The sequence below is a fragment of the Vidua macroura genome, chromosome 2, assembly GCF_024509145.1.
Source record: "Vidua macroura isolate BioBank_ID:100142 chromosome 2, ASM2450914v1, whole genome shotgun sequence".
In the NCBI taxonomy this organism is placed as follows: domain Eukaryota; kingdom Metazoa; phylum Chordata; class Aves; order Passeriformes; family Viduidae; genus Vidua; species Vidua macroura.
The window spans coordinates 61832878-61859625 of NC_071572.1; the positions used below are offsets into that span (position 1 = coordinate 61832878).

General features: G+C 41.7%; 2 protein-coding genes across 5 annotated transcripts in view; both read right to left on the bottom strand.

The window, feature by feature from the left end:
• Positions 1 to 618: 618 nt before the first annotated feature.
• ABHD10 (abhydrolase domain containing 10, depalmitoylase) lies at positions 619 to 20166 on the bottom strand. The gene is made up of 5 exons (XM_053970002.1): positions 20076 to 20166; positions 16437 to 16616; positions 15489 to 15604; positions 8070 to 8207; positions 619 to 7033 (listed from the first exon to the last, which is right to left on the bottom strand). Exons 1-5 carry the CDS (start codon positions 20158 to 20160, stop codon positions 6692 to 6694), a joined length of 861 nt encoding a protein of 286 aa, XP_053825977.1. The 5' UTR covers positions 20161 to 20166; the 3' UTR covers positions 619 to 6691.
• A 2136-nt stretch (positions 20167 to 22302) lies between these two features.
• The window catches only part of PHLDB2 (pleckstrin homology like domain family B member 2), a 60334-nt gene continuing 55888 nt past the window's right edge, over positions 22303 to 26748 (bottom strand). For all 4 annotated transcript variants that reach the window (XM_053971511.1, XM_053971514.1, XM_053971513.1 and 1 more), the window contains 2 exons: positions 24924 to 25009; positions 22303 to 24240 (listed from right to left, as the gene is read on the bottom strand). In XM_053971511.1, coding sequence (XP_053827486.1) covers positions 24100 to 24240; positions 24924 to 25009 — 227 coding nt within the window. In that variant the 3' untranslated portion in view covers positions 22303 to 24099. The remainder of the gene's footprint in view (positions 24241 to 24923; positions 25010 to 26748) is intronic.

The following is a 26748-nucleotide window of genomic DNA, read 5'->3' on the forward strand; positions in this document are numbered from 1 at the left end:
GCCAATATGAATTTAGAAATTCTAACTTCCTCATTACTTTGAAGTCTAAGATCTAGAGGTCCTCGAAGACAAAATAGGCTAACTTAAGCAAGTATCTTCCACCTGCAAAAAGGTTTCTTTATCAGCTCTGTATCTTTGTCAGCTCATGTTATGCCCCAAGCAAGTGCATACTTGGAACACCTCAAATTTGGGTTTAAAAGAAAAGTAATTCAGGAAAGAAGGACATTCCTATGTGTGTGACAAAAGAGAATGCACCAATACTCCAGCCTGCATAACAAGGCAGCTCAGAAGGCTGCCATGAACCGGAGTGTTTCTGGAATTTTTAAGTCACTGACCACCTTCCAAGCAGCTTGCCAGCAGAAACAGTTACCAGTTAACAGTTACAGTTAGCACTGGAAACCAATTCCTGTGGATATAATTCTCAGCATTCCCAGTACTCAAGATGACCTTGGAGGTAAATTGTGCATTTGAATTCTCAGGACCTCTTAAGTTTTGAGCTGGATTAACAGACTCCTTTGAAAGAAACGCAGGTTTCATATCAATTGCTTATTTCTTGCCAACTAGAACAGTACCTCCTGAGAACGACTTTGGTTTGAAAATTATACATTGCAATGCACATTCACAGTAGAACAGAAAGTAAGTAACATCTTTATTTCACTGAAATAGAGGTCAAAACAGACAGCAGAATTTATAGACAAAAAGTTGTAACATCAAAAAGTTGTAACAACCCCCTAAAAGATCAAATCTGTGGTAGTGCGTAGCTACACAAAAGGGGCAAAAAGCTTTGTGAATCTGAAGTTGGAGTTTCGTTTCTGTATTTTTCTGTAAGTTCATCCTTCCCCCTGAAGCTATTCCCATTGGATTTCACTTGTAATGTATTCAGACTGGACATTGTTTCTATTGGTTTAACCTTATCACCTATGTACTCCCTATAAAAACAGTAACCAAACCCCCTCCCCCATCACTTGTCCTTGCAGCATTCGAGCAAATACAATCTTCCTTGGACTGCAAGCAAGCGGCCTCTCTGATCTCTGTCTCGGTCATTGGTAGCGCTCTCAGAATAGCTCTGTCTGTATCAAAGCGAACTCCAAAGGTGGTTGTCGCACCCTCTGGCCGCTCCCAGAAGCCGCTGGCAAGCGCCCCGGGAAAAAGGAGCCGGGTGGAAACAAAAGAGCCGGAAAAGCAACACAAATCCTCTAACTACATAAATGCTGCTTCTTATGGTTAGGGATTTAGCTTTGCTCTAAGGAACGTTTTCAAGAGGTACTGTCCCAAGGACTAGCACATTCCGGCACACTTTCTGCCAGCAAGCCATAATCAATTAAACCCCAAATCCGAGGATTCTTGTATGGTCAAGATCTGATCCTAGGCAGGCTTCAGGGAATGGTTTTCCCAGGCTACAGTCTGGGCAGCCCACTTGCATCACTCCAATCCTTAAGCATGCTACTGTTCAGCCGACCTTTGCCACTGACACGAGCACCTGCTTCCACCCCAGCAGGCAGCAGTGACCTTCTCATGTTGCTAAGTGGGAGGCAAGTGGACAGCATGGTGCAGATCAGAAGGCCCAAAAAGAACACAACCTTTCACGTGGTAGCCTATAAAGATTTCAAATATGTATTTTAATTTCAGAACCAAATGACTGGAAGTTTTAGGAATTGTCTTTTGCTTTTCCTTCCAAATATAAATGCAGAGCTGCCTGAAGCTCCTTGCCAGACACAAGTCGAGACTGTAGCAGGTTGAAAATGTGTCTACCTGTGAGCTGCAATTACTGCATCATATGGAGGGTGCCCATTTCTCTTTAATGGAAAAGAAGCACTGGAACACGTAACATACATATGCAGGACTTGAGAGAGAAATAAAAGACCAAGCCTACAACCAGACTGCAGTAACTCCTTTTACATAGTACGTGACCAAGGCTGTAACATTTTTCTGTTCTAGGCAAATCTATATTGAAGAGAGATGAGGTGCTACAGTCACAAAGCAAATGTGAGCTATAAAAACTGACCAACAAGCAGTAAATCTATGAGCAGTGCATTTGTGATCTTCATCTCTGCCTCGCTTTCCCAACAGTAAAATCTTCCCTTAGAAAATACCTGCCAGGAGCAAAGTGCCAATGACAGGGGCATTAAAACCTCATGCTCAGCAAGCTGGCTGCTATTTAATGTAATGGCTGAGTTCTGTCTGCCTTTCCTGTCCCTGCTGGGCTTGAGAATAAACTTAGAAGGGTGAAAGTTTACACTGATGTTTGGTATTTCTGTCTGCATTCCTTACACAGCTGTTTTCATCAAGCCTTGGTGAAATTTTACATTCATACACATCTTAATGAATTTGGTCATCGATACAAAGCAGAGAGATTGCTCATCTCAAAGACAGGTCAAACACAGAACTCTCTTCTATTTCCCTGGAAGCCTTTAGTATAACGTAACTTTTCAGCATTTAAGAAAACTAAAAAAATGTGAAAGGGTAAGATAGGTCTCTTTGTAACAGCACAACTGAGTAGCTTAGAAAATAAGTTCAAATCTCATTATTCCCCAGGACATGATTTTCCCTCCTACTTGTTTGGGTTTTTTTTTTCCTGCCAGAGGAGAAAGAAATTACAAGCACAAACCTAATGTAGAAACTCTGACCACAGCACTGGTCCAGAAGATGTTACAACTCTGTATTGCATCATGACTGGAGCACTGAAGATAGTTGAGCAGCTGCAGACAAGTCACCCGTTGAATGTTCCTCTCTAAGCACATTTTGATTTGATATGAAAAGTATGGTACCATAAATCTTTTAGCCCCATTGAATAACAGCATGTCCAAGAGAGCATGTAACCAAAATTAACATAAAAATGAAACAGCAGGAGGTGGTCTATCCAGCCAGGCTTTTTTTGTGAACACTGCCTTTTTTGCATTTAGTGTTGATGCAAGAGAAAACAGCTTAGCTAAACTGAAACTACATGAAACACTTAACACCAATTAAGTTAAAAAAAAACCCAAAACAAAAAAACCCAAACCACATGGTGTGTAATACAAAGCCAAACAAGAGGAAAGACAAACCAAGTAGAATATTTAACAAGATAAAAATACATGTATCTAAAACTGGGGAAGTACAGCTCAATATAAGCAGAATAAGAGCACTTGTTTATTAGGAAAAATGTTGAGTAAGCTTTAGAAACTGATTATTTCATGCGAATCAAGCTTATTGTTGAGGAAATATACATTTTATGTTCACAAAATGCTTTGCATTTGTCAACACATCAGCAGTCTGTTAAAAAAAAAAACCCAAAACACAACATAATTCAATACAAAGGATTTAAAAAATCTGATCATGCAGAGTTTTCCAAGTGTGTAATATCCTATTTTAATACAGTACCTCTACAGAGGAATGAAATACTAGTTTTTAAACATGACTAATACTGAAAATACTTACTATGTAGGCATCTACTGGCAAAGAAAAAAGCAATGCCCCAGGCATTAACACACAGGACAAAATGTACCAATTCAGAATGACACTGTAATATGTGAACACCACATCATTTGAGATTGTAAAAACTTCCTGGTAGGTCAACAGCTGCTCAGAGGTAGGATGTAAATCTCTCTAGTTATCACTATCCCTTCTTTCAGGCATGTGAATATGTGAAGTTGCCAAGAGTCAAAACTCTGGTAATTTCTAGCATTAACACAAGAGAAAATGCTTATGCTTGCAAAGATAAATATCAATGGAATTACTACACCAAAATCAGAGAAAAAGGTCTGTCTGCACAATGTATACTTCTTCATATTTAAGCAAACCAGATTTACAAAAATAAAGTGAGCACAGAGAGAAGGACACTAGCATTCCCTGAATTTCAAAACACTACCTAGAATATCATCTTTATGAAGAAAGTATCATCTCTGCCTTTGCATTTAGGCCATATGTAACAAACTTTGGGTGTACCTGTACTGTAAATGCTACCACTGATTCCATTTAGCCAGCAGAGAAGGAATACAGGACTACAAAACAAGTGGCAAAAAAACCTCACTCCCCTAGGATTAAATTTTCAGTAATGCTGTGGTTTCAGCAACTGATGCTGCAGTTTTGTATTCCCAACAACTATGCCAACCCTGTTACACTGAATTCTCCCACCTCATGTTACTACAGCAGAATAATGGAGGGGGCAACAACACAACACCAACAGCAAACAGGGAAAAAAACCCTCCTGAAAACTCTTTACACAACTGCTCCACTTCACATTTACCTTCACCTATTTTGCTCTAAGGCACTGCAATAGACACCTTACCTGTAAAATATCAATTATTTAATAAAGGCTAACATGAAGCAGGAATACAATGCAACTCTTTCAAGAGGAATACACAGCTACAGTTTATGCATGCACACAAAGCCTTTTCCCTGTCTGAAGTATTAAATTGAATGTTTACAGGTATAACTCCCTATTTAAAAAAAAAACTCAAAACTTTTCAGTCACTGAAATAACTTTAACATATGTGAAGAAAAAGTATATATATTACAACTGGTAACTCTTGGCATTAATTAAAATTAATTACTTTGGAATTACTGCAGTCCACTTGTTTCAGCCTCTTCTTCCATTACGAGCCAAACCAATCTGAGACGAGACAAAATTGGATTTAAAAAACCTATCATGGCTTAGGGCACAAAGTTTCAAAATAATTTTGATTTGACTGCATCTTTAAAACCCACAAAATCTGTTTTTTAGGTATTATCACATTCAAGTCATACAAACACATATAAAGATGACAACTGCTTAACAGTACATAAACATGAACAAAACCTCAACTCCAGGTATGCCATTTGCATTAACTTTCTCAAAGTTAGAAACATATTTCAGAGGTTTTAAAGCTGAAGTGAATTGCATAGTGATACAAACAGAAGAACAGTCTATGCCAGAAATACTTGGGAACAAGGTTTCATGAAATGTTCTAATTTCCTTAGGCAATTATCCCAATCCAGATCATCCTGAGCTGGATAGAGACTATTTATAAGAGCATGTTATGACAGAACAAGGGGAAGAATGAGTTCAAACTTACGAGAGTAGGTTTAGATCAGATAATTAAGGAAAAATTCTTTACTGTGAGGCACTGGAACAAGTTGCCCATAGGAGTTGTGGATGCCCTATCTCTGGAAGTGTTCAAGGCCAGGTTGGATGGGGCTCTGAGTAACCTGGTCTAGTGCAACATATCCCTGCCCATGGTATGGTGGTTGGAACCAGATGATCTTTAAGGTCCCTTCCAATCCAAACCACTCTGTGACCGAGTTAGGGAATTGGTACACTTGAAGTAGAAAATTTGCTTCTAAACAAGAGCCATTTTTTTTACTTATATAAAAAATTCATTTTTTTACATCACAGCTTCTTTTTTGCAAGCCTAAATAGAACTGTACTTCATAGGAACACATCTGAAATTTTGGTTTTGTTGCTGTGTTTATTTTTAACTTTAGTTATTTGTTAGTGGTGTTTTTTTTTTAATTAAAACCCACTACCTCAGCAAAGCCCTGTTCAGCACAATTCTACTGACATAGCTAAAACTGAAAATGACAAACTTTCTAGAAATACCTTACTCCCAGCAGCTCTAGTCTTTCAAGGTAACAACAGTGATGTCATTTACTACTTCAAGTAACAAACCCATAAACAATTATACGCTTTTGACTGATGTTATACATTAAGGCCAGCCTGAACTAATTCCAGCCTCTCTCTCAAGTGTACGAATGGTACTGTATTTCTGTACAAAACCCAGGTAACAGTCATATTTGCAATTAAATCAATTTACTACTAAATTCTATGGATTTACATGTTAAGACTTATTCAACTATCAAGTTTTATTTACAACTTCTCAGGGCTGGACTCACGCAGCTGAAGAAGACATTGTTCTCAGCAATCCACAGCTCTCAAGTCATGGGAAAGAGGCAAAAGTGCTCTATAGCACCGTACTCCCCACTTTGAAGAAGCTACTATTAAAGTCACCTTATTGATCCAGTTTCACCACGATTATTTATTGTTTCCTTAACAGTAGGCCCACAAATGAACGACAGATGGCAGCCTGGAGAAGATGACACACACCCTCCTAATAAGCACAGATAAACACCTGTGAGGCAGGGCTTTGAGGCCCTGCATTTTTAGAAGTCAAATTCTTCCCTATGTAGTACCCCAAGCACAACATCAGGGTGTGCCTTCCACTTTTTAACAGCATTTCAGAACAAAATGACCATTTATCTGAAATCTGTTTATTGTGTTTCATGGTACTCACTATTCTAATAATTAACTTCAGTAAACACGTAAGTTGTATTTTGCCTTGCACAGATGGTTTCAGACATAAGATACAATGATATTACAGTGAAAGGACAGTAAGGTGTCAAAGATGTGAAAATAAAGTTTTACTGTAGAGGCCAACAGCAAGAAAAAGTAATCAACATGTCAGTACAAAATTGTAGGAAATCTGTGAAAAAAATGGGTAAAATGGTGAAGGAGAGGTTCTGAACTCAATAGCAGCACTCCTTCACACTTTGGACTGTGTGCAAATGCAGCAATAATACAATACCTGTATTTATGAAACAGAGGTAAGGAAACACCAGATAAAGCTCAGTTCCTACTGTGACAGTCACAGGCCTGCCACCATCTGGGTAACAAGGCTTCTGTTACTCAAGGAAAAAAGTCGGGTGTAGAGTTCATGCACTAATTCTACTCTTCAGGTTATTCTACTGTTGACAGCTTGTCAATTAGATCATCAACAGTATTCACAAGGAGCTTTGTATCCTCCTTGTCACTCATCCGATGCTGGCCAATTTTGCGGAGGGTAACATCCACATCCTTGCTCAAAACACGGTCAGCAACTTGCATTGAGATCTCCCAAGGGACATCCCCATCCTTCATGCCGTGGATAAGGCGTATGGGACATGTTACAGGAATAGGACTATTCAGCACGCAGTGATTTTCTGCTTCTCTGATGAAGTCATAGGTCAAGGAGAAATATCCTTCCTTATTATGCTTTGTTTGATACTTCCATTCACCCTTTTCTTCTATTTCTTTCTGCGCCTATATAAAAGAGAGCAAAGACTAGACAAAACACGTTAGGAGTACTTAAGAGTACCTCAACTTATTTCTTGTCTAAAAGCCGTAAAACTCCCCCAAGCATAAAATTCCACCTTGTTGGTTTTTATTATCAGAAGTGCATTCCCATTCTCCTTACAGCATCTGAGAAGACAAATCTCCTACCATGTCACAAAAGCTGCTCTCCAAACCTCTCCTGCAAATTAATCTAGTTAAAATTCACCAATGAAATTCAGTTTCTTAGCCAGAATCTATCAGAAAAGAAAAAGATGTATAGCCATCATGAACAGTAAATCTCCTTGGCTTCAATCAATTCACTGATCCTCAAACAATGGGAAATCCTAGGGAAAAGACTGTCCAGCACTCAGTCTTTTCAGTCTTTGCCACAGTAGGTGTCTCTAAATACTTTGTTTCCAGATTCCTAAGGATTTTCATATTCTGAGTCCTAAATAGAAATACTGACACTACAAAGTACCTTAGAAAAAACCCAAACAAATTGGGAAGATATTTTCATCATTCTAAGGCACACATTATTTATTGCCATGTAACACCTCATTTACTTTCCTGAAGACTAGACATTATTACTATCAAGGAAGAATCTCAGAAGGGCAGTTCCCACTACCTAAATCTTACAGCCTTTACAAGCACACTAATCTGAAGAATTTCCTTTCTATGCACATAACCTGTGTCATTATGCATCTCATCCAGTGACACTTCAACTATTTTAGTGGCTACTTTTCCATCCTTCAAAGTACAAGGATCCAATTCCAATGCAAATATAAGATCTTCAACACTGAAATCTAATGGTCTGCAAACAGCAGGGATCTGACCTCATATCCTCTAAACCACAGTAATATAAGCTTACTCTGGCTAGTGCTCACCCTAGTCTCATACTGGAAGCTTACATTAATCAAATACAGGAAACTTACCCTAAAATTTGCAGGAAAAGTTTAAATAACATAATTTCTTAAATTCTTGATAAGATTTTTAGACTGCACAAAAGCCAACCATCAACATTTACCTCAATAGGAAGCCTCTTAAAAGTTGTTACAACGTGATCTGCTGCTACAGCTACTCCAACCAGAGCAGCTACTTTATCTGGACGTGCTACTGCAGCGTGAAGCATCAGCCATCCACCCATGCTGGAGCCCACCAGAATCTGGAAAACAAAATAAAAAACAGACAAGAAAATACAGTGTTTTACAGGAAATGGCTAATAAGATTTTTTTCTTCTTGCACAAAATATTAGTGTGTCTTGGTTTGAAAAGACAGGAGTCTGTGAAGGAAGGCAAGGGTCTCCCATGAAATGGAAAAGGTAAACCTCCTCCCTCCAAATTACCACAATTTCAAAATAGAAAGGCTCTCAGACAAAGATATGGGAATGGGAATAACAGTTCTTTCCTAGGAAAAAACGAAATTAAAAAAAAATGTAATTAGTACAAACAAAACTACTGATAGAGTCAGAAACCTGACACCCTGAGGAGTCAGGGTGTTAGTGATAGTCCAGTTAAATGGTGGCTGCTCCTCCTGCTCCCGGAGTGGCAGATGAAATGCTGCTGAAGCGATGATCCAGTAGAAGGGTGTAGTTTTCTCTGAAGGTCTGGTGATAAGAGTAAATGGGCCTGGTCTTCCTCTGGGAATCCAGTGAAGAGGCTGAGTTGCTGTCTCAAGAAATCCTGATTTTATGCAGGTAGGGATGCTTGGCTCCTCCCTCTGGGTGGAGGATCTTACAATGGGATGATGTAACTTTCTCAGTCATGCAGTGAACCATTCAATGGCACATTAACAGAAGATATCTCCCTGGAGGGAGACACTGTTCTTGGAAAAGATAAGAAAACTGCCCAACAGATGGCAAATAGAATATATGCTTATTTTACATGCCAGGACATTATCCACCCCTTATTCTATTTCCATCTGCATCACAATGAAATCTTACACCCAGTTCTCACTTAAGGCTAGGTTTCCCTGTGGTACACAACAGGTTTCCCCATCTTTCTGCATTACCCACCAAGTGTAACCAGGTCCTTGAGCAAAAACAATCCCACGGATGGGTTTGTCTTTGCCTGAGGTGGGATTAATCCAAACAGTTTTTCCTAAAATACCTTTCATATCTACCACGGGGACTTTATCTCCATGTACTGTGTGCAAGGGTTCTGACTGGGCAGGACCAGCTTGATTGATGGACCCTTAGGTGTTGACCATCCAGGTTGCTTTTGCCAGGTTCATTTCCCAGTTTCTAAATGTTCCCCCACCAAGTGCCTTCAGGGTATTCTTAAGGAGTCCGTTGCACCATTCAACTTTGCCGGCAGCTGGAGCATGATAGGGAATATGATATATCCATTCGATACCATGTTCTCTGGCCCAGGTTTTGATAAGGCTGTTCTTGAAATGGGTGCCGTTGTCAGACTCAATTCTCTCAGGTGTGCCATGTCTCCACAGGACTTGCTTTTCCAGGACTAAGATGGTGTTCTGGGCAGTGGCACGAGGCACAGGGTAGGTCTCCAGCCATCCAGTGGTGGCATCCACCATGGTCAGCACGTAGCGCTTGCCTTGGTGTGTCTGAGGCAGTGTGATGTAGTCCATCTGCCAGGCCTCCCGATACTTGTACTTGGACCACCATCCACCATACCACAGGGGCTTCACCCACTTGGCCTGTCTGATGGCAGCACACGTCTCACAGTCACAGACAACCTGAGAAATGCTGTCCATGGTTAGATCCACCCCTCGGTCTTGTGCCCACTTGTAGGTGGCATCTCTGCCCTGATGACCTGAGGCATCATGAGCCCATCGAGCCAGGAACAACTTCCCCTTATGGTGCCAATCTAAGTCTATCTTTGACACCTCTATTCTTGCTGCCTGATCTACCTGCTCATTGTTTTGGTGCTCCTCATTAGCCCGACTTTTGGGGACATGGGCATCTACATGACGGACTTTCACCGTTAGTTTCTCCACCCGAGAGGCAATGTCTTTTCATATATCAGCAGCCCAGATTGGTTTTCCTCTACGTAGCCAGTTGGCCTTTCTCCACCTTCCCAGCCATCCCCACAAAGCATTGGCTACCATCCACGAATTGGTATAAAGGTAGAGCTTTGGCCACTTCTCCCTTTCAGCAATGTCCAGGGCCAGCTGAACAGCCTTGAGTTCAGCAAATTGGCTTGATCCACCTTCTCCTTCGGTGCAACTTGTCGTGTAGGGCTCCATATGGCTGCTTTCCACTTCCAGTTCATCCCTATGATGCGACAGGAACCGTCAGTGAAAAGAGCGTAGCGTGTTTCCTCTGCTGGTAGTTGGTTACAGGGTGGAGTTTCTTCAGCCCTTGTCACTTGTACCTGCTCCTCGTCATCAGTGAGACCAAAATTTTCACCTTCCAACCAGTTCATAATTATCTCTAAAATCCCAGGGCGATTCAGGTTTCCAATACGGGCGCGCTGGGTGATGAGGGCAATCCATTTGCTCCATGTGGCGTCAGTGGCATGGTGGGTAGTAGGAACCTTTCCTTTGAACATCCACCCCAGCACCGGGAGTCGGGGTGCCAGGAGGAGTTGTGCTTCCGTGCCAATCACCTCCGAGGCGGCTTGAACTCCAAGAAAGTCTTGAAAGCCAAGATTTCCTTCTCTGTGGGGGTGTAGTTGGCTTCGGACCCTCCGTAACTTCGGCTCCAGAACAAACCATTGTCCTGGCTGCAGAGTAGAGCACATTCTTGACTTCTGGTCCCATCCTGACTGGGCCAAGGGCTACAGCATGAGCGATCTCCTGCTTGATCTGGGTGAAGGCTTGTTGCTGCTCAGGGCCCCAGTGGAAATCGTTCTTCTTGCAGGTAACCAGGTACAGAGGGCTCACAATCTGGCTATACTCGGGAATGTGCATTCTCCAAAAACCTATGGCACCTAGGAAAGCTTGTGTTTCCTTTTTGCTGGTTGGTGGAGACATCGCTGTGATCTTGTTGATGACTTCAGTGGGAATCTGGCGCCGTCCATCTTGCCATTTCACTCCCAGGAACTTGATCTCTTGGGCAGGTCCCTTGACTTTCCTCTTCTTGATGGCAAGGCCAGCTTCTAGCAGTATCTGGATGATCCTCTCACCTCTTTCAAACACTTCTGCCCACACAATGATATTATCAATGTACTGTAGGTGTTCTGGAGCCTCACCCTTTTCTAGTGCAGCCTGGATCAGTCCATGGCAAATGGTGGGGCTGTGTTTCCACCCCTGGGGCAGTCGGTTCCAGGTGTACTGCATGCCCCTCCAGGTGAAAGCAAATTGAGGCCTGCATTCTGCTGCCAGAGGAATGGAGAAAAACGCATTAGCAATATCAATAGTAGCATACCACTTGCTGCTTTGGACTCCAGCTCGTACTGGAGTTCCAGCATATCCGGTACAGCAGCGCTCAGCAGTGGAGTCACTTCATTTAAGCCACAATAGTCCACAGTCAATCTCCATTCTCTGTCAGATTTGCACACAGGCCAGATGGGGCTGTTGAAGGGTGAGTGGGTTTTGCTGACAACCCCTTGGCTCTCCAGCTCACGAATCATTCTGTGGATGGGGATCACAGCATCTCGATCCGTCCGATACTGCCGGCAGTGCACTGTCGAGGTCGCAATTGGCACACGTTGCTCTTCCACCCTTAGGAGTCCTACTGCAGACGGGTTTTCTGACAGTCCAGGCAAGGTGTTTAATTGCTTAATGTCCTCTGCCTCTACAGCAGCTATTCCAGAAGCCCACCTGAGTCCCTTTGGGTCTTTGTAATAGCCGTTCTGGAGGAAGTACGAAGGCAGTATGCCTAGAATACATGGAGCGTCTGGGCCAGTCACTATAGGATGTTTTTTCCACTCCTTCCCAGTTAGGCTCACCTCAGCTTCCACCAGGGTCAATTGCTGCAATCCCCCTGTCACACCAGCAATGGAAACAGGCTCCGCCCCCACATGTCCTGATGGTATCAGAGTACACTGCGCACCAGTATCAACTAAAGCATCATGTTTTTGTGGCTCTGATGTGCCAGGCCATCAGATCCACACCGTCCAGAAGATCCAGTTTTCCCATGTCTCTCCCTGGCTAGAGACAGGGCCCCTCTAACCCTGGTTATTATTCCTTTCCTGGGCATACATACTAGAGGTTCCTTCAAGGGGGTCCGACAGATCATACCTGACAGCTTGGTCATGGGAGGTTGAGGCTACCTTCACCTTGGTGGAACTCCCCAGCTAGAGTTTCCCTCCTTGAGTTGACGCACCCATGACAGAAGTGGGTTTCCCATCCCACCTTCCCATGTCTTCCCCATGGTCACGCAGGAAGAACCACAGATTAGCCCTTGGGGTGTACCCTCTCTCTCTAGCTGGGGAGTGTTGGGCTCTGACTTTGGGGCCTGTGACTCGCACAGGTGCTGCATTAACCTTCCTCATCTCCTCCCTCATCTCCTCTTTGAACTCCTTAATCACAGCTGAGATATGAGCCTGCATTGGGCAGGCAATCATACTCTCATAATTCTTAAGTTTGTTGGCAACAGAACCCACTGTCTCTTAGTTAGTGTCAGCATCAATTGTTGCGATGAAAGTGGTGTACTGAGATGGCCCAAGATTTGCTAGACTCCACAGCATTTGCCCTGTGCACCTGACCTTGTCAGGGTCATTATCATGCTGTCCATCCCTCCCAAAGAGTACCTCCAATCCCTGCCACCCCTCAAGGGTCTTCCAGTGCATTCTATGATGGTGCTCCTGCATTCTCTCCCTGTGGACAAACCTCTCTCTGACACTCATTAAAAGCCACTCCCAGAGAGAAAGGGACCCTGGCTCCCTTACAAAAATCTGATTCATACCTGAGTCCTGGGTCAAGGGTCCCAAGTTCCTTGCCTCACCACCGTTCAGCTGCACGCCTGTACCCATAAGGTCCCAGACCCAGAGTAACCAGGTAGTATAAGCCTCATGTCCTCGTTGCACAATGTCTTTGTGCAAGTTAGGGAGACTTTCATATGTCAGGGACTTGGTGATGATCGCAACCTCTGGCTCCCCTGTAGGTTGCGAGATTCCTCCATTCCTATCCCTATCTGGGTGCTCTGCTTTCATCTTGGATCTCCTTGTTTCTACTGGGGCAGCTGCTGCTGGCTGGGACTGCCTTTGTGGTTCAGCTGGAACCTGGACAGTTGTAACATCTGTGGGTTCCACAGCTGTACTATTAGACTGTACCTCTTCAAGGCAAAGGGAGGGTTTCTCACCAGCTGGGGAAATGCACTCTTTCAGCATCTCACTTATCTCCTTAACCAGAACCCTCACCCAATCTGGGTGGTTCATTTTTGAGGCGGGCTGCGGGGCAGGGTCAGGCTCTGGAGCAGCAGCATCTCTAGTCTCTGGGGCAATGTCAGGCTCTGCAGCAGCATCCCTAGTCTCTGGTGTAGGTGTCAGGGTAGTTATCCAGGTTAATATTCCCTTATCTCTGGGTGCTAAATAGAACAGGCCTATCAGCAACACCACCCATTGTATGATGTCATTAGCATTTAGAGTGGATCTTAACCCTTCAAAAACTGGTGTAGCAGACCCAAAAAGATGGTTAAAAGGTTGGGAGAAAAATTCCCCCAGTGTCATTTCCTCACAGTAGGTACCATTATTAAAGTAACCCCAGAAACATACAGTTAGTGTGTGATAGCTCTGAATCCATGTACCTGCCTTCCAGAGGAAGTTAAAGATCCATGAATTCCTCACCTTATTAACCCATAAGCCAAACTGGATAACAGCCACAACAGCCTTAGTTATAGGACCCATATCTAGATAAGGGCCTACAAATGGGAGAAATATAGCCACAACCACGTGCCACCCAAACCAGGGTAAACTATACCACATGGTGACACTTAAAGATGTTTCTATATCAGCACACACAAAAAAAAAATAGATTACTTAAGAACTGTTAATCCTTTTTTCCTCTCAATGCCCTCGAGCCCCACATTGGGTGCCAAAATCTGTCTTGGTTTGAAAAGACAGGAGTCTGTGAAGGAAGATAAGGGCCTCCCATGAAATGGAAAAGGTAAACCTCCTCCCTCCAAATTACCACAATTTCAAAATAGAAAGGCTCTCAGACAAAGATATGGGAATGGGAATAACAGTTCTTTACTAGGAAAAAAACGAAATTAAAAAAAAATGTAATTAGTACAAACAAAACTACTGATAAGTCAGAAACCTGACACCCTGAGGAGTCAGGGTGTTAGTGATAGTCCAGTTAAATGGTGGCTGCTCCTCCTGCTCCCGGAGTGGCAGATGAAATGTTGCTGAAGTGATGATCCAGTAGAAGGGTGTAGTTTTCTCTGAAGGTCTGGTGATAAGAGTAAATGGGCCTGGTCTTCCTCTGGGAATCCAGTGAAGAGGCTGAGTTGCTGTCTCAAGAAATCCTGATTTTATGCAGGTAGGGATGCTTGGCTCTTCTCTCTGGGTGGAGCATCTCACAATGGGATGATGTAACTTTCTCAGTCATGCAGTGAACCATTCAATGGCACATTAACAGAAGATATCTCCCTGGAGGGAGACATTGTTCTTGGAAAAGATAAGAAAACTGCCCAACAGATGGCAAATAGAATACATGCTTATTTTACAAGCCAGGACACAGTGTTCACTTGGTTTAACTATTTAAACCTTGGGCATAATCCTGCTGTCCTTACCCAGGCAGAACTGCTGTCAGCTCAAGTGGAAATTTTGCCTGAGTAAGCACCACACGATCTGATATTTATTATGCTGTTTGGCATGGCTGGTTATTGCTGTCTGAAACTGAAACACTGAAAACAAAATGAGAATTGAAACAATTCAGTATCATATACATACTTTTATGTTTCCTTCTCAAGCTAAATGCACATGGTAAAGACTCAGTGCAGTGAAAGAAGTAAACAAAAGCAATTCATAATTGCTTTTCATAATTCAAAATTGTTTTGAACACAATACTGGGTATTTCTAGGTTGTAGGGGATTCCAAGTTTCTCACAGAAATTTCTAAAGTAACTGAAGAAATCAAATGCTGTTTCTCCTGCCTGTTTTTTAAAGCTATTTGATCATATGGGGTATCTTGTAATCTTCCTGCAAATCCTTTAATTAATGCATCAGCATGGGATAGTGACACACTTTTTCATTAACAGAGCCATACTACACAGGAACAATTCCCTGTCCCCTGTCAGGTAGCCCCTCCACCATGAGGCTTTCTCAGACTCTCTAGGACAACAGCCCTGCTCTGAGCAGGAGATTCTAATAAACAACCTCCAGAAGGTCCTGCCAACCCATGCTTCCATGATTTTGTGACCTACCTGCCTGCAAAAGAGCGCCTATGAATATGACCTCTCAAATGATTCAGCTTGGAAGTGAGTAGGTGTCAGCTGTTCAGCAAAAGCTACAGCTGACCAGGACTATTATGGCATATCTTTGATCAAGGTTCTACCCTGAGGGGAAAACAGCATTCTGTATTTAAAAATAAAATATAACCTGTGGTCCATCTGTAAGTTCATCCAATATAGACAGAACATCTTTTCTCCACTTCCCAATTGTACACTCTTCAAATTTACCATCTGAACTTCCACATCCTGTATAGTCAAATCGGAAAAAATAACCATCAACATGAAAGTCACAGTACTGTCCACAGCAAAACAAACACTAACTAACTAGTACTGTATAATCAAATCAGCAGGGAACAAGATACCACAGTATTTTCTTACTTGGTCCCGTTTATCACTAGGACCAGAAATCACATAAAAACAGTTCAAATACAACAAACACAACTAAGTTATGCAGCATTCTCTATCATTTGAGATAACATCATAATTTACAAGAATAGATAAAAAATTTCCCTTACAGACAAAAAAAAAAAAAAAACACAAACAAACCCTCAGACCCTTAAATTTTGAAGGTATTTTTAAAATGTACAAACTCTTTCAAACACTGAACCCAAACATGAAGACTTATGACACATTCTGACAGATAGCATTCAATCTCGTCTATCAAAGGACAGCATCACCAAGTAGGGGCATGATCTTCTAAACCCACAGAAGACACAGGGTAACTTAATCAAACTTGGCATGTCCTTATGTCCAGTGTTTATAGTGGTTACTTAAAAAACACAACTCCAGGTCCTTAATTCCTAATTTTTGTGCCTACAGACTGATTGGAACATGTAGCAGTGGTTATACTACAGAAAATTAAGAGAATTTTCTGAATTACTTTCACAATACATTCTCCTGATTTACCTCAGTCTCTCTACTGACAGAAATCCTACATTTGGAAACAGAAGACTTCTTATCTTGTATACAAGCTCCCTTAGCGCAGGGAGCACCCCAATCCAAATGCTAAAGTTTACATATTTGTGTTAAAACCCCTTCCCACAACCCATGAGACTAGTTTCATTTTCTCAAGAACAATACTCCTCTATGTACCTGATGAAGGCATGACCTAATGATTTGCAGAAATCTTCAAGGGCAGTTGCTTTCTGACCATTCATATTTGAATTGAAGCCTGGAAGGAAAATAACCCCTGGGTTCCTCCCTTTTAGTTTCTGATAAGCAATATTTGGTCGATCTGGTCGAGTGAGAAAGCTGACTGATGACTTCAGCCTGCAAACTAGTAAGAGGAGCTATTTAATACAATCATCATGATAACCCTGGCAGAAATGCAAGCTTTTATAAACTCAGGGTTTGGCAAATATGGACACATTATGTGAAAATAAGGTATTTCGGCTCAAGAGAGAAAAAACCCATCTCCTATATTCTTTAATGATTGACAAGTACTGATGATCCTGAAAGACAAAGTTTATTGTGATTCATTCTCAAATCATTAAACGCCAACCACCTAGAGAGTTCATTCAGCAATTAGCAAAGTGGTTGACTGAAAACAAACTCTCAGGCTTCCTAGACTTCATCAGTCCTCATGTTTCATACCATCTTGAATACATTTACTCACTTCACCAAAAAATCTTCCAATTTAATATCTACTTTAGTTTAAACTTTTATTTTCAAAAAGCATATTTTTGAGACTAGTTTACTCTGTGCAATGTAAGTTTACAAGTACATGAGGTGACAAATTTTTCATTAGAATTAAAACTGAAGGATAAAACTGCACCTTATCAAAGCCCTGGATCCACACAATATATGGAGATATAGGGGCAAGTTCATCATCACGAACTGGGAAAGAATCTTGTGACTAACTTTTTCATCATGATGAGCATAAAACAACATTAGCATTGTTTAAACCAAATGAAATAAATAACATCAAACAAGGAAATTAACAGAGGAAATGCTAACTAATTAATAATTCTGCTGAATCTCAACAGCTGCTACAGGATTTAATCTACCTTTAGCTGCTACAGGATTTATCTAACTAAACTTTAATTCAGTTTTACCTCTACTGCGGGTGAGGACAAGTAATTCACCCACGTAATTCGTAGAGAGCTGTTAAGCAGACTTAATCCACTCTATTATCCAACTCAGCAAGGTAATTTGTTAAACTGAAAGCTTGGTCAAGTCTTCTAAGACTTTGACACTCTTAATTCTTAGATTAGAAGATCACTGGCTCTTCAACAGGGGCCAAAGAAACTGTGCAACCCAAAATAAAGCCTCAGGGCTTCCTAGGGGTGGATAAATAGTGCAAAACCCAAGCCTGACAGTATCACACCACTTAACTGTCCTGCAGCCTTGAATTCTGTTTTGTAACTATCAGAGAGATTACATTGAAAGGGTTTTGGGGGGTTGATTTGTTGTTAAACTTGGATGTGCATGAGTAAGTGTGGATACATAACAGATACAGAGTGCAGCTAGCATTCAGAAATTTCTTACAGTCCAACAGAAATGGCATCATTTGAACTATAGATTAAAACCATTAAATTGCTCCTGAAAAATGAAGTAGTTCTTTTTCCTACTGAGGCATGAGTTGTTTATAAAGGTGAATGACTTCCACAGTAAAGGTATTAAGATGCATCCACACTGTGGCTTTTGATTTGTGTGTGTCTCTCACAAAGCCAGTCACTTCTTCAGGGCCAGTAGAGTGCAAGTGTCAGTAGGAGAAGAAGAACCAAGAAGTGCTAAATTTAATAGAAGAATAACTGGGAATATTTTTCTCCCCCTTAAGCCCTGATAGCCATCTCTGAAGCTACTTGTCTTCCATGCTGCAGCACTCTGGATGTGTCTTCAAATTACCTTGACACTGGGCAGGCTTCCAACTGCAGCTACAAGACACAACCCCTATCTAAGCTACTTCACAAACTATTCTTCCATTTAATGAGTTAATGGAAGCACCAGCAGCAATCCCAACCTGAATAATGCAAACCCCTAAAGCAACCACCGTAGCCAACTCAAAAGCAAAGCTCAATGTAGTCACCCTCTCAGATTTCTCTTTAGACAGACAAAACCATCAGCAGCTACCCAGTAATTTCCCCTCCTGATTTTAGGAAAGATCTTGGTAAGAGATTAGGAGTGTAGTTTGTATTCTGCATGTACATAATATAATACCTTTTTCATTTTTTATGAACCTGTTTGAAAAATTTATTACCAGCTTTGGCTATTGACAATATTTTTTTGTTTAGCTGCAAACCAGAAACTGCTTGAGTTTAAAGATTTCAATGTTTTCCCAGTATTTGACTTAGACATGACATGAATGGGAGTATTAACTCACTGTGGAAATGAAAACCAGTGTGGGTTTATGACTGATTTGTTTTTGCTGAGTTTGCCACCATCATGATGAAGTGGGGTGGGTTCTGTAGTGGTGTATATCAAGACAACATAAGTAGAGCATGGTGGTAGGCATCCCCTTCTATGATCAGTCTGCAACTGATCATAAAAGCCCTTCAAGCTTACCTGCCTGGGAGTCAATATCTCCTTACCCTGAAGGCTCTCAGGCAATTGCAAACCATGGAGTCTGAGTCTTAAAAACCTCTGCTGTGTCCCATGACCTACAGGTGCTGGCCTGATGCTTGGATGGGAAAACACCCATCAGAATGCAGGAAGCATCTCTGAAGGGTGCAAAGCAGGTATTAATGTTCATAAAAGCAAGTTACAGACAGAAGGTGATAGCTACAGGAAGAACACAGGGCTCTTGCCTGATCTATGGAATTCTCTTCATATCGGAGTCACTGTGCACTTTTATGAACACCAGAAACTGTGAGTGAGACCAGTGTTACATTACACATAAAAGCCAAAGAAGTTCCCTGAACAGCTCTGGGAATATTCCTGCACTGAGATCTCCCCACTCCCAGAAGCAACAGATTAATGCTGCTGTGACAGGTAATGGACTCTGTACACACTTGGTTTCATGCCATCACCCACATTCCAGCAGGAACTGCTGCTTGGCCTGGACTCCAGAGCACCTAAAGACACACTCAAATAAACAGATATTCTGATAATATTACTGTTATAAATACACAGAAAAGGAGAAGAACACAGCAACAAAATCCCACTGTATTCAAGCTTTTATGCAGGTACAAAATATGCACCCGTAGTGGCAATTAAGTTTTACTCACTAAGCAGCCTAAGATGAGATTCACCTGTCCAATTAAAGGCAATGAATAAACTCAACAGCTCAGACAAGCACGGGGTCTGACACATCAAGAAGGGACACTGCGTGTTTGGGCAGAGGCCGAGCTCACTCAGAGGTGGATGCCAGCAAAGCTTTTCAGGTGCCTAGCGGAGCTTTACAAGGCACGTTCCACACCCAATCAAGCGAACTGGCACACGATTCCCAGCTCCTCAAAACCCACCAGGGGCAAGAGCTTAGAGCCAACAAAACACACGTAGGAAAGCAGCTGTCCTGCCCTGTGCACAGACACCGAGCCCCTCCGCGGGCCAGGCGGGGAGGGGAAGCCTGTCAGGAACCGAGGAAGGGAAGGGCACCGAGTTTAAGATGCCCATTCCCACCAGAGAGCCGCGCCCCGGCCCTTCCCGATGGAGACGACGCTGAAGGCGAGGAAAGGGTGCCACCCACAGCTGCCCAAGAGCAGCACGGCGGCTGTCACAGCCGGCACCGACACTCATCCTTTCCCCTCTGACTGACAACCCTTCTGCTCCAAGCTCCCCGCGGCCGTTCCCTTACCCAGGAGCGCCCGGGCCGCCCTCAGCGGTGACAGCGATCCCCTCAGAGGCGAGGTACGGCTGGCCCGCACCAGCGCTCCCGCCATGGCCGCCGTCCGCGCACGCGCCGCCCGCCTCCCGCGGGGCTGAAGCGACGGCCGGGGCGGGGCGGGGCTGGCGCGGTCTGTGGCCGGGGCCGAACCTCGCTGGGAAACGGCAACGTTTTGCCAATTAAAAAAGCCAAAGCATTGATCGTGCATTTCCCCCGAGCCAGCTGTGCCTTATAGCCAATGGTGTGCAATCGGAAGAGCACTGCCAGCAGTCGAGGGAGGTGGTCCAGCCCCTCTGCTCAGCACTGGTGCGGCACCTCTGGAGTGCTGTGTCCCGGTCTTGGCTTCTCAGTACAGGAGGGACACGAAGCTCCTGGAGCGGTCCAGTGGCAGGCTACTGAAACAGAGATTTTTAGAGTTAGGTTAACAAAATGAATTAAGCATTTATAATTTAGCTTGTAGAGTTATGTGTTGAATTTTAAACTTTTACTTAAGAAACTTCTGCCTGGTACAAAGGGCATAGGAAAATGCAAATTTCTAGAGCTTCTTGCATAAAGAACAATACCAGAAGAGGCAAAGAACCCAGATAAAGAAGCTCCTCAGTCTCCAAGCCTATCAAGACTGACAGACCTACTCAGATAAGCACCAAAGGACCAAAAGCGCACGCGCAGAGAGGAAAAGTTCAAAAGTTCAGTCATGAGGAAGACCCCAATCTTCAGCCTCAGGACCACCGAGAGACCCCCGTGCGACCACCACAGCAAACCACGCGTGCCTAGAAGGGCGTGGACTTATTTAGCATGAGAGGCGAGGACAGGCGGGGCCAGGGGTTGAATATGCATGAAAATGTTGTGCAATGTATCACATATGGAACATCTTTGAGAATAAAGGTGTGGGTCAGACTGAAGCTTGGGGCACAAGTTTTGGAGAGCTATCTCACTTGTGCCAGGCCCTGACATACATACCCACTTCATAACTACCCCAAGTTATGGAGTCTATTTATTTATTCCGCATATCGCTTCACTATGAGGGCGATTGAAGCTTCTCTCTTAGGAGGAGAGGCTGAGAGAAAGGCCTGGGCCTGTTCAGCCTTGAGAAGAGACAGCTGAGAAGGGGCCTCAGTAACGGGCTCACACCTCCTCATCTTCTCTCAGCGTTGGGTATAGGAGCACAGGAGCCAAAATGACATCTTTATGCAAATTCATCTGTTATATACAGGCCATGGCAGCCACAAAGAAAATAATAATAGAATCTCTAAATCATTTAGATTGGAAAAGATCTTAAATATCATTGAGTCCAAACTTTGACCAAATACCACCATGTCAACTAGACCATAGCATCACCTGCGGTCACGTCCAGTTCATTTCTTGAATACCTCCAGGGATGTCCCTCCACCACCTCCCTGGGTAACCCATTCCAATGCTTGACAACCCTTCCTGATGTCCAACCTCCCCTGGCACACGAAAATGAACACTAGGAAAGGCCAGTGCCTGCCAAGGGAAGGGTGTTTTCCCATCCAAGCATCAGGCCAGCACCTGTAGGTCATGGGACACAGCAGAGGAGGTTTTTAAGACTCAGACTCCATGGTTTACAATTGCCTGAGAGCCTTCAGGGTAAGGAGATATTGACTCCCAGGCAGGTAAGCTTGAAGGGCTTTTATGATCAGTTGCAGACTGATCATAGAAGGGGATGCCTACCACCATGCTCTACTTATGTTGTCTTGATATACACCACTACAGAACCCACCCCACTTCATCATGATGGTGGCAAACTCAGCAAAAACAAATCAGTCATAAACCCACACTGGTTTTCATTTCCACAGTGAGTTAATACTCCCATTCATGTCATGTCTAAGTCAAATACTGGGAAAACATTGAAATCTTTAAACTCAAGCAGTTTCTGGTTTGCAGCTAAACAAAAAAATATTGTCAATAGCCAAAGCTGGTAATAAATTTTTCAAACAGGTTCATAAAAAATGAAAAAGGTATTATATTATGTACATGCAGAATACAAACTACACTCCTAATTTCCCTGCCCTCCGAAAGATGTATTTTCCCACAAAAGAGCTATGGAAAATAATGGAATAGTTCAATTAAGTGTTACTGAGAAATACAGTGTTGTTTGCATGACTGTATACAACTATTTAAAAGACAAGCACAAATGTCTCAGGATAATGCAGCAAGAAAATATTTAAAACAAGTGTATTTTTAAAAATGTTTATTGAAATGCCTTCATTGCATCATGCAGGATACAAAAATCATTATTAGAAAACCGTTATAACTATACTTGGGAATAAAATCAAGATACATCAGGAAAAAATAATAACTGTATAAACAAAAGCAATTTATTTGATAGTGTTTTAAATTATAGATTGCAGGCTGTGATCTGCACAGATGATAGCAATTATCTTGCAACAACAGTCTCTTCTATGATTCAAGTAGAAACTGATGTTTGTCATTCTAGAACAACCACATCACCTGTACATACCACAAACCTGTTCATTACAGTTACATAGTTTAAAAAGTATAACAAAAATATTCTGCCAGCATACTTCTATTCTGTTTTCAGTTTATTTGTTCAATTAAAAGCCATTAACTTTTCATCAAAGAAAAAAAAAAGGCTAATGTGCTTTCTTCTAGTACACAAACCACAGAGCGTGTTTCAATTATAATCAAATGGAACCTCCTTAAAGTCATAATGTGACACTTGCTTGAAGTTAATTTCAATTAAATAATTTATATTTTTGCAATATTTTTCAAGAACTTGGAGGTGATTTTAAAATGGGAGACTGCTGCACCCTCAGTATTTTTGCTGTTTTAGGAATCTCAGTCCCTACTACTTCAAACTTTCAGGGTTTTTTATTCATACACTGCTTAGTGTAAAGTCTTAGAACTCACCTCTCTCTTTTTATTCTATTTGACAGCAGTATTCTGTGCAGATATAATTAAACAACAAAACAGCTGACTGAAAGCTTGGCTCCAAAGAATCCAGACAGGTAGAGATTTTGGTGCTGCCTTCAAGGCAGGCAATATTTGAGAGATTTCAATAGAGTGTTCACTTGGCACAGAATAAGATTAGAACTACACTAGGACCTTACGATATAAAAGAAAATTGCTGTAGAGCCCAGAATCAGCTTATTCTATTGAACAGAGAGGATTAAAAAAATCCCTCTTTATGAGGAAGTTAATACATGTATTTCCATTTCTCATCCTTGTGGAAAAATAGCATCTTTATAAAGCTATCCATCTTGGTTTTTTTGGTTTTTTTTCTTGTTGTGCTCCATAGATGCGAACTTTAAACTTACAGTTGTTGCCACAAAGTGTTTGTGAACATACAGAATATAACAATTTAATTACATTAAAAGTCATTAAGAGTTTTGGCACTGTCCCCTTGCAGAAAGTTAGGTACAAATAACAATATGAAAATGTAAGGGAATCATGTATCTCTTTGGCTCTGTTGTAACACTTAACTACTAAGGCAAGAACTGTGTGTACCTTAGGGCTTCTTTTTTGTTTGTATTTCTATAAAATACTTGACTAAAGGTTTTAAAAAGTCACCTAATCATCCATAAATGTCAAATGTTGCATATTAAAATATATGCTTATTACACCTTTTTGTTTCACTAGAATTTTTGCAAACCAATGAGAACACACACACTTGTAAACTGTTCAATATAAATGTATGAAGACATTCTCTGTATAAGAGTATTTGTAGAAACTTATCATTCAATCAAGATGCTGTAATTAAAATTGCCTGATTATCCATTTTGGAGCACTATGATTCTCTCAACAGCTTTAGCTTGTTCATTCCTATAAAGATCAACTACAACAGGTAACATCCCCCCCTTTTCAATGCATTTATAACCTCCTCTCAATCTGAGGTTTTGGGTGCACATCATAAGGAGGACATTTCGGGGTATTCACTGGCTTTTCAGCTGTCACTAGATATGGCTAACTTCATTAGTTATGTTATTGCAGGATGCCCTATGCTCCCCTTTTATTATAACATGAAGTGGGTGTAGCCTTCTGCGCCTGTAACAATGACATCCATCCATATCCTCATGGCTTCTGGAGAAGGAGCAACCATGTAGTAGATGCGGTCATGGGTCTTAACACTGAAGGTCAGCAATGGGTTGGGACTCTAGAATAAAACACAAGGAAGATATCAGAAGAGTGAAATCAAAGCCATTTATTGGTATCAGAAGTGGATTTACTTACAGGGATATTTATGAATAGGGTTTAGAAGAAAGATAAAATGCTGTACCACTGCATCTCATATTGCAGAAGAGATGCATTTAAAGTGTTTGTAGCCACCATAAACACCTTTTTCAGCATTTTTCCAGTAGACTATTATACAGTACTACAGGGCTCCAGGCTGTTTCATGCCCAAATAACTAACTTCCCCACTCTGTCCAGTGGCTTCCACAAATTGCTCACAGATCATTTAAATTACAAATGAGAGGCAGGGTGTGCCATGAGCTGCTGGCACAGTTAACTCCCTCCTTGGGACAGAGGCGTGCAGCGTACCCTTGACTTCTCCAAGCCACTGATTTCAGCCACTGGGCTAAGGAACTCCTTGCAGCAAAACTACTTTGGAGGTAGACACTTATCTCTGCTTCTGTCATTATAAAAAAGCCACCAAAACAGTGCTAATCACTGATTAGTTTCCTCTTCCTTTTCCTCCACTCCAGGGTTTTTTTTTTAGTATTTGTTTGGGTTTTTTTCCCTCCCAACAATATTAGTTTTCCCTTTAATTTTACAGCAGCTATCATACTTTGGGTATTCTGTGTGATACATGGTTAAAACAGCAATAACAAAGTTTACCTTATATGCATTCTTTAGATGATCATAATAGACTTCTTCAATAGCTTGAAAATATATTACACCCTTTAATTTAGTTTCGTGTTTGTCTAAAAGGGAAAAGAGATAATGACTTCAGAACTGAAATGAACAGTAAGAAGCAAAAGCTTAATTTGCATTTCCATATATATTCAGCTGATAAGTAACTGACTTAACAGTTCTGCTTCTGAAATCCCATGGAAACCTTCAACTTTTCTTACTAGTTTGTTGGTTTTATTGAAAGATGCATTTTTGACTTTAATATGTCTTCTTCTTCACCTAGTTTTCAAGGATAAAAGCTTTTGTAATTTCCTTATCTATTTCCAAGTCACTCCCTTCACCAAGTTGTCTAAATGTTATGGAGGATATTAGCCCACAGAAAGACAGATGTCTCTCAGATATATCCACTCTTCCAATTCCATGAAAACCAGCCAGACTTCACACAGTTCACAGGCTAAGACCTCCAGTTTGCCTTCAAGAGAAAACTGTAATGATAATCAAATTTTCAATACAATCTGACAGCAAAACCTTTATTTAGAACATAGGTTGTGCATGTACTTTTTAAAAAAATGCTTCTTCACATGTGAACTTAAGAGTCACCACTCTAAATTTTCACAGGGAAAATGAGCAGGGCAGGGCAGCATCCACCCTCCGTTTTCCTGCAGTGGAGAGAGAAATTGTTAAGAAGCATCCCAATTGCATGTGGACACTGAAAGGCAAACTTCCTTTCACTCCCAGCACTTTTGTATTAGGGGAATATAATGCTTTCTGCCTCAAAGTCATAGTATCATCTCAACACTGAACAATCACGCAGAACATTTTTATCAGTCCCATGAGGGATTCTGTTGTCATTTAAACACTTGGGGAACTCAACTTACATCCTGTGTATAGCTGCAAGCAATTCTTAAAGCTTCGTATGATGGCAAAATGAAATCCCAGAGAGCAAACAATGCAGCTTTGGGAATCTTCCTGCCAGCCCCTAGAGAAGCAGTGCTGAAGCACTGAGATACAGGATTATGAGATTACAGTACACATTATACTGAGATAAACACAGCACTATACAAAGTGTGCTGTCTGTGCACTACTAGTAAGCAGGGGACCCACTCTCTTTTCAATCCCCACCTGGGGCCTTGGTTACCAGACTATTTCAGGTACCCAATCTCTCATTGAAAGTGTCTTGGTATAGTTCCCTGAATGCTTCAATTCAGAAAGTGCAGATGCTTCAGTCACCACACTAAGCTGTCAGACTTCAAGCTAAATTCTTGGTTCAGTGCACTGGCAGAACTAAAGCATTATCTCAGGACATTCACTTAGAGTTCAATTACTCTGAATTTGCAGCACCAATATTTATTTTGGAAATCTACTATATATTTAAACATCTAAAGATTTAAAAATCCTCACTCATACATGCAGCAGCATTTTAGTGCAGCTGAGACTCCTCATAAAACTATGCTTGTTGGCTGGAGTCCTTGGGACATTAGCAAAAGTTTTCTTTGGTAATTGAGATTACATTATGGCAACTATACTGCACTCAAAAGTGAAACCATTAAATGTTTACATAATTACTAAAAAAAGACAAAAAAATCAGTACCAGATGGGAACACTACTGTGTGTTACAAGCCTTCCTAACCAATAAACCAGATGTTTAGAACAAAATAAAAGATGCCTGTCACATTCTTCATTGTATTACTGCAAACTAGTAAAAAATATTGAGTGGGTATGTAATGAATGAATGTAATGAATTCAGTTTTAAGTTCCTTATGAGTTGCTGGAAAGCAGTTATGTCAGTAAAGTAAATTAAACTTTGTGG

What these genes read in the sequence shown, in the direction of transcription:
- ABHD10 (XM_053970002.1), bottom strand. Translation starts at nt 20,160, where the DNA reads ATGGCGGGAGCGCTGGTGCGGGCCAGCCGTACCTCGCCTCTGAGGGGA. An exon ending in GGCGGCCCGGGCGCTCCTGG is followed by an intron (nt 16,617 to 20,075) that starts GTAAGGGAACGG and finishes TCCTCTTACTAG; the next exon opens with TTTGCAGGCTGAAGTCATCA. An exon ending in TTAAGAGGCTTCCTATTGAG is followed by an intron (nt 7,034 to 8,069) that starts GTAAATGTTGAT and finishes TCTTTTATATAG; the next exon opens with GCGCAGAAAGAAATAGAAGA.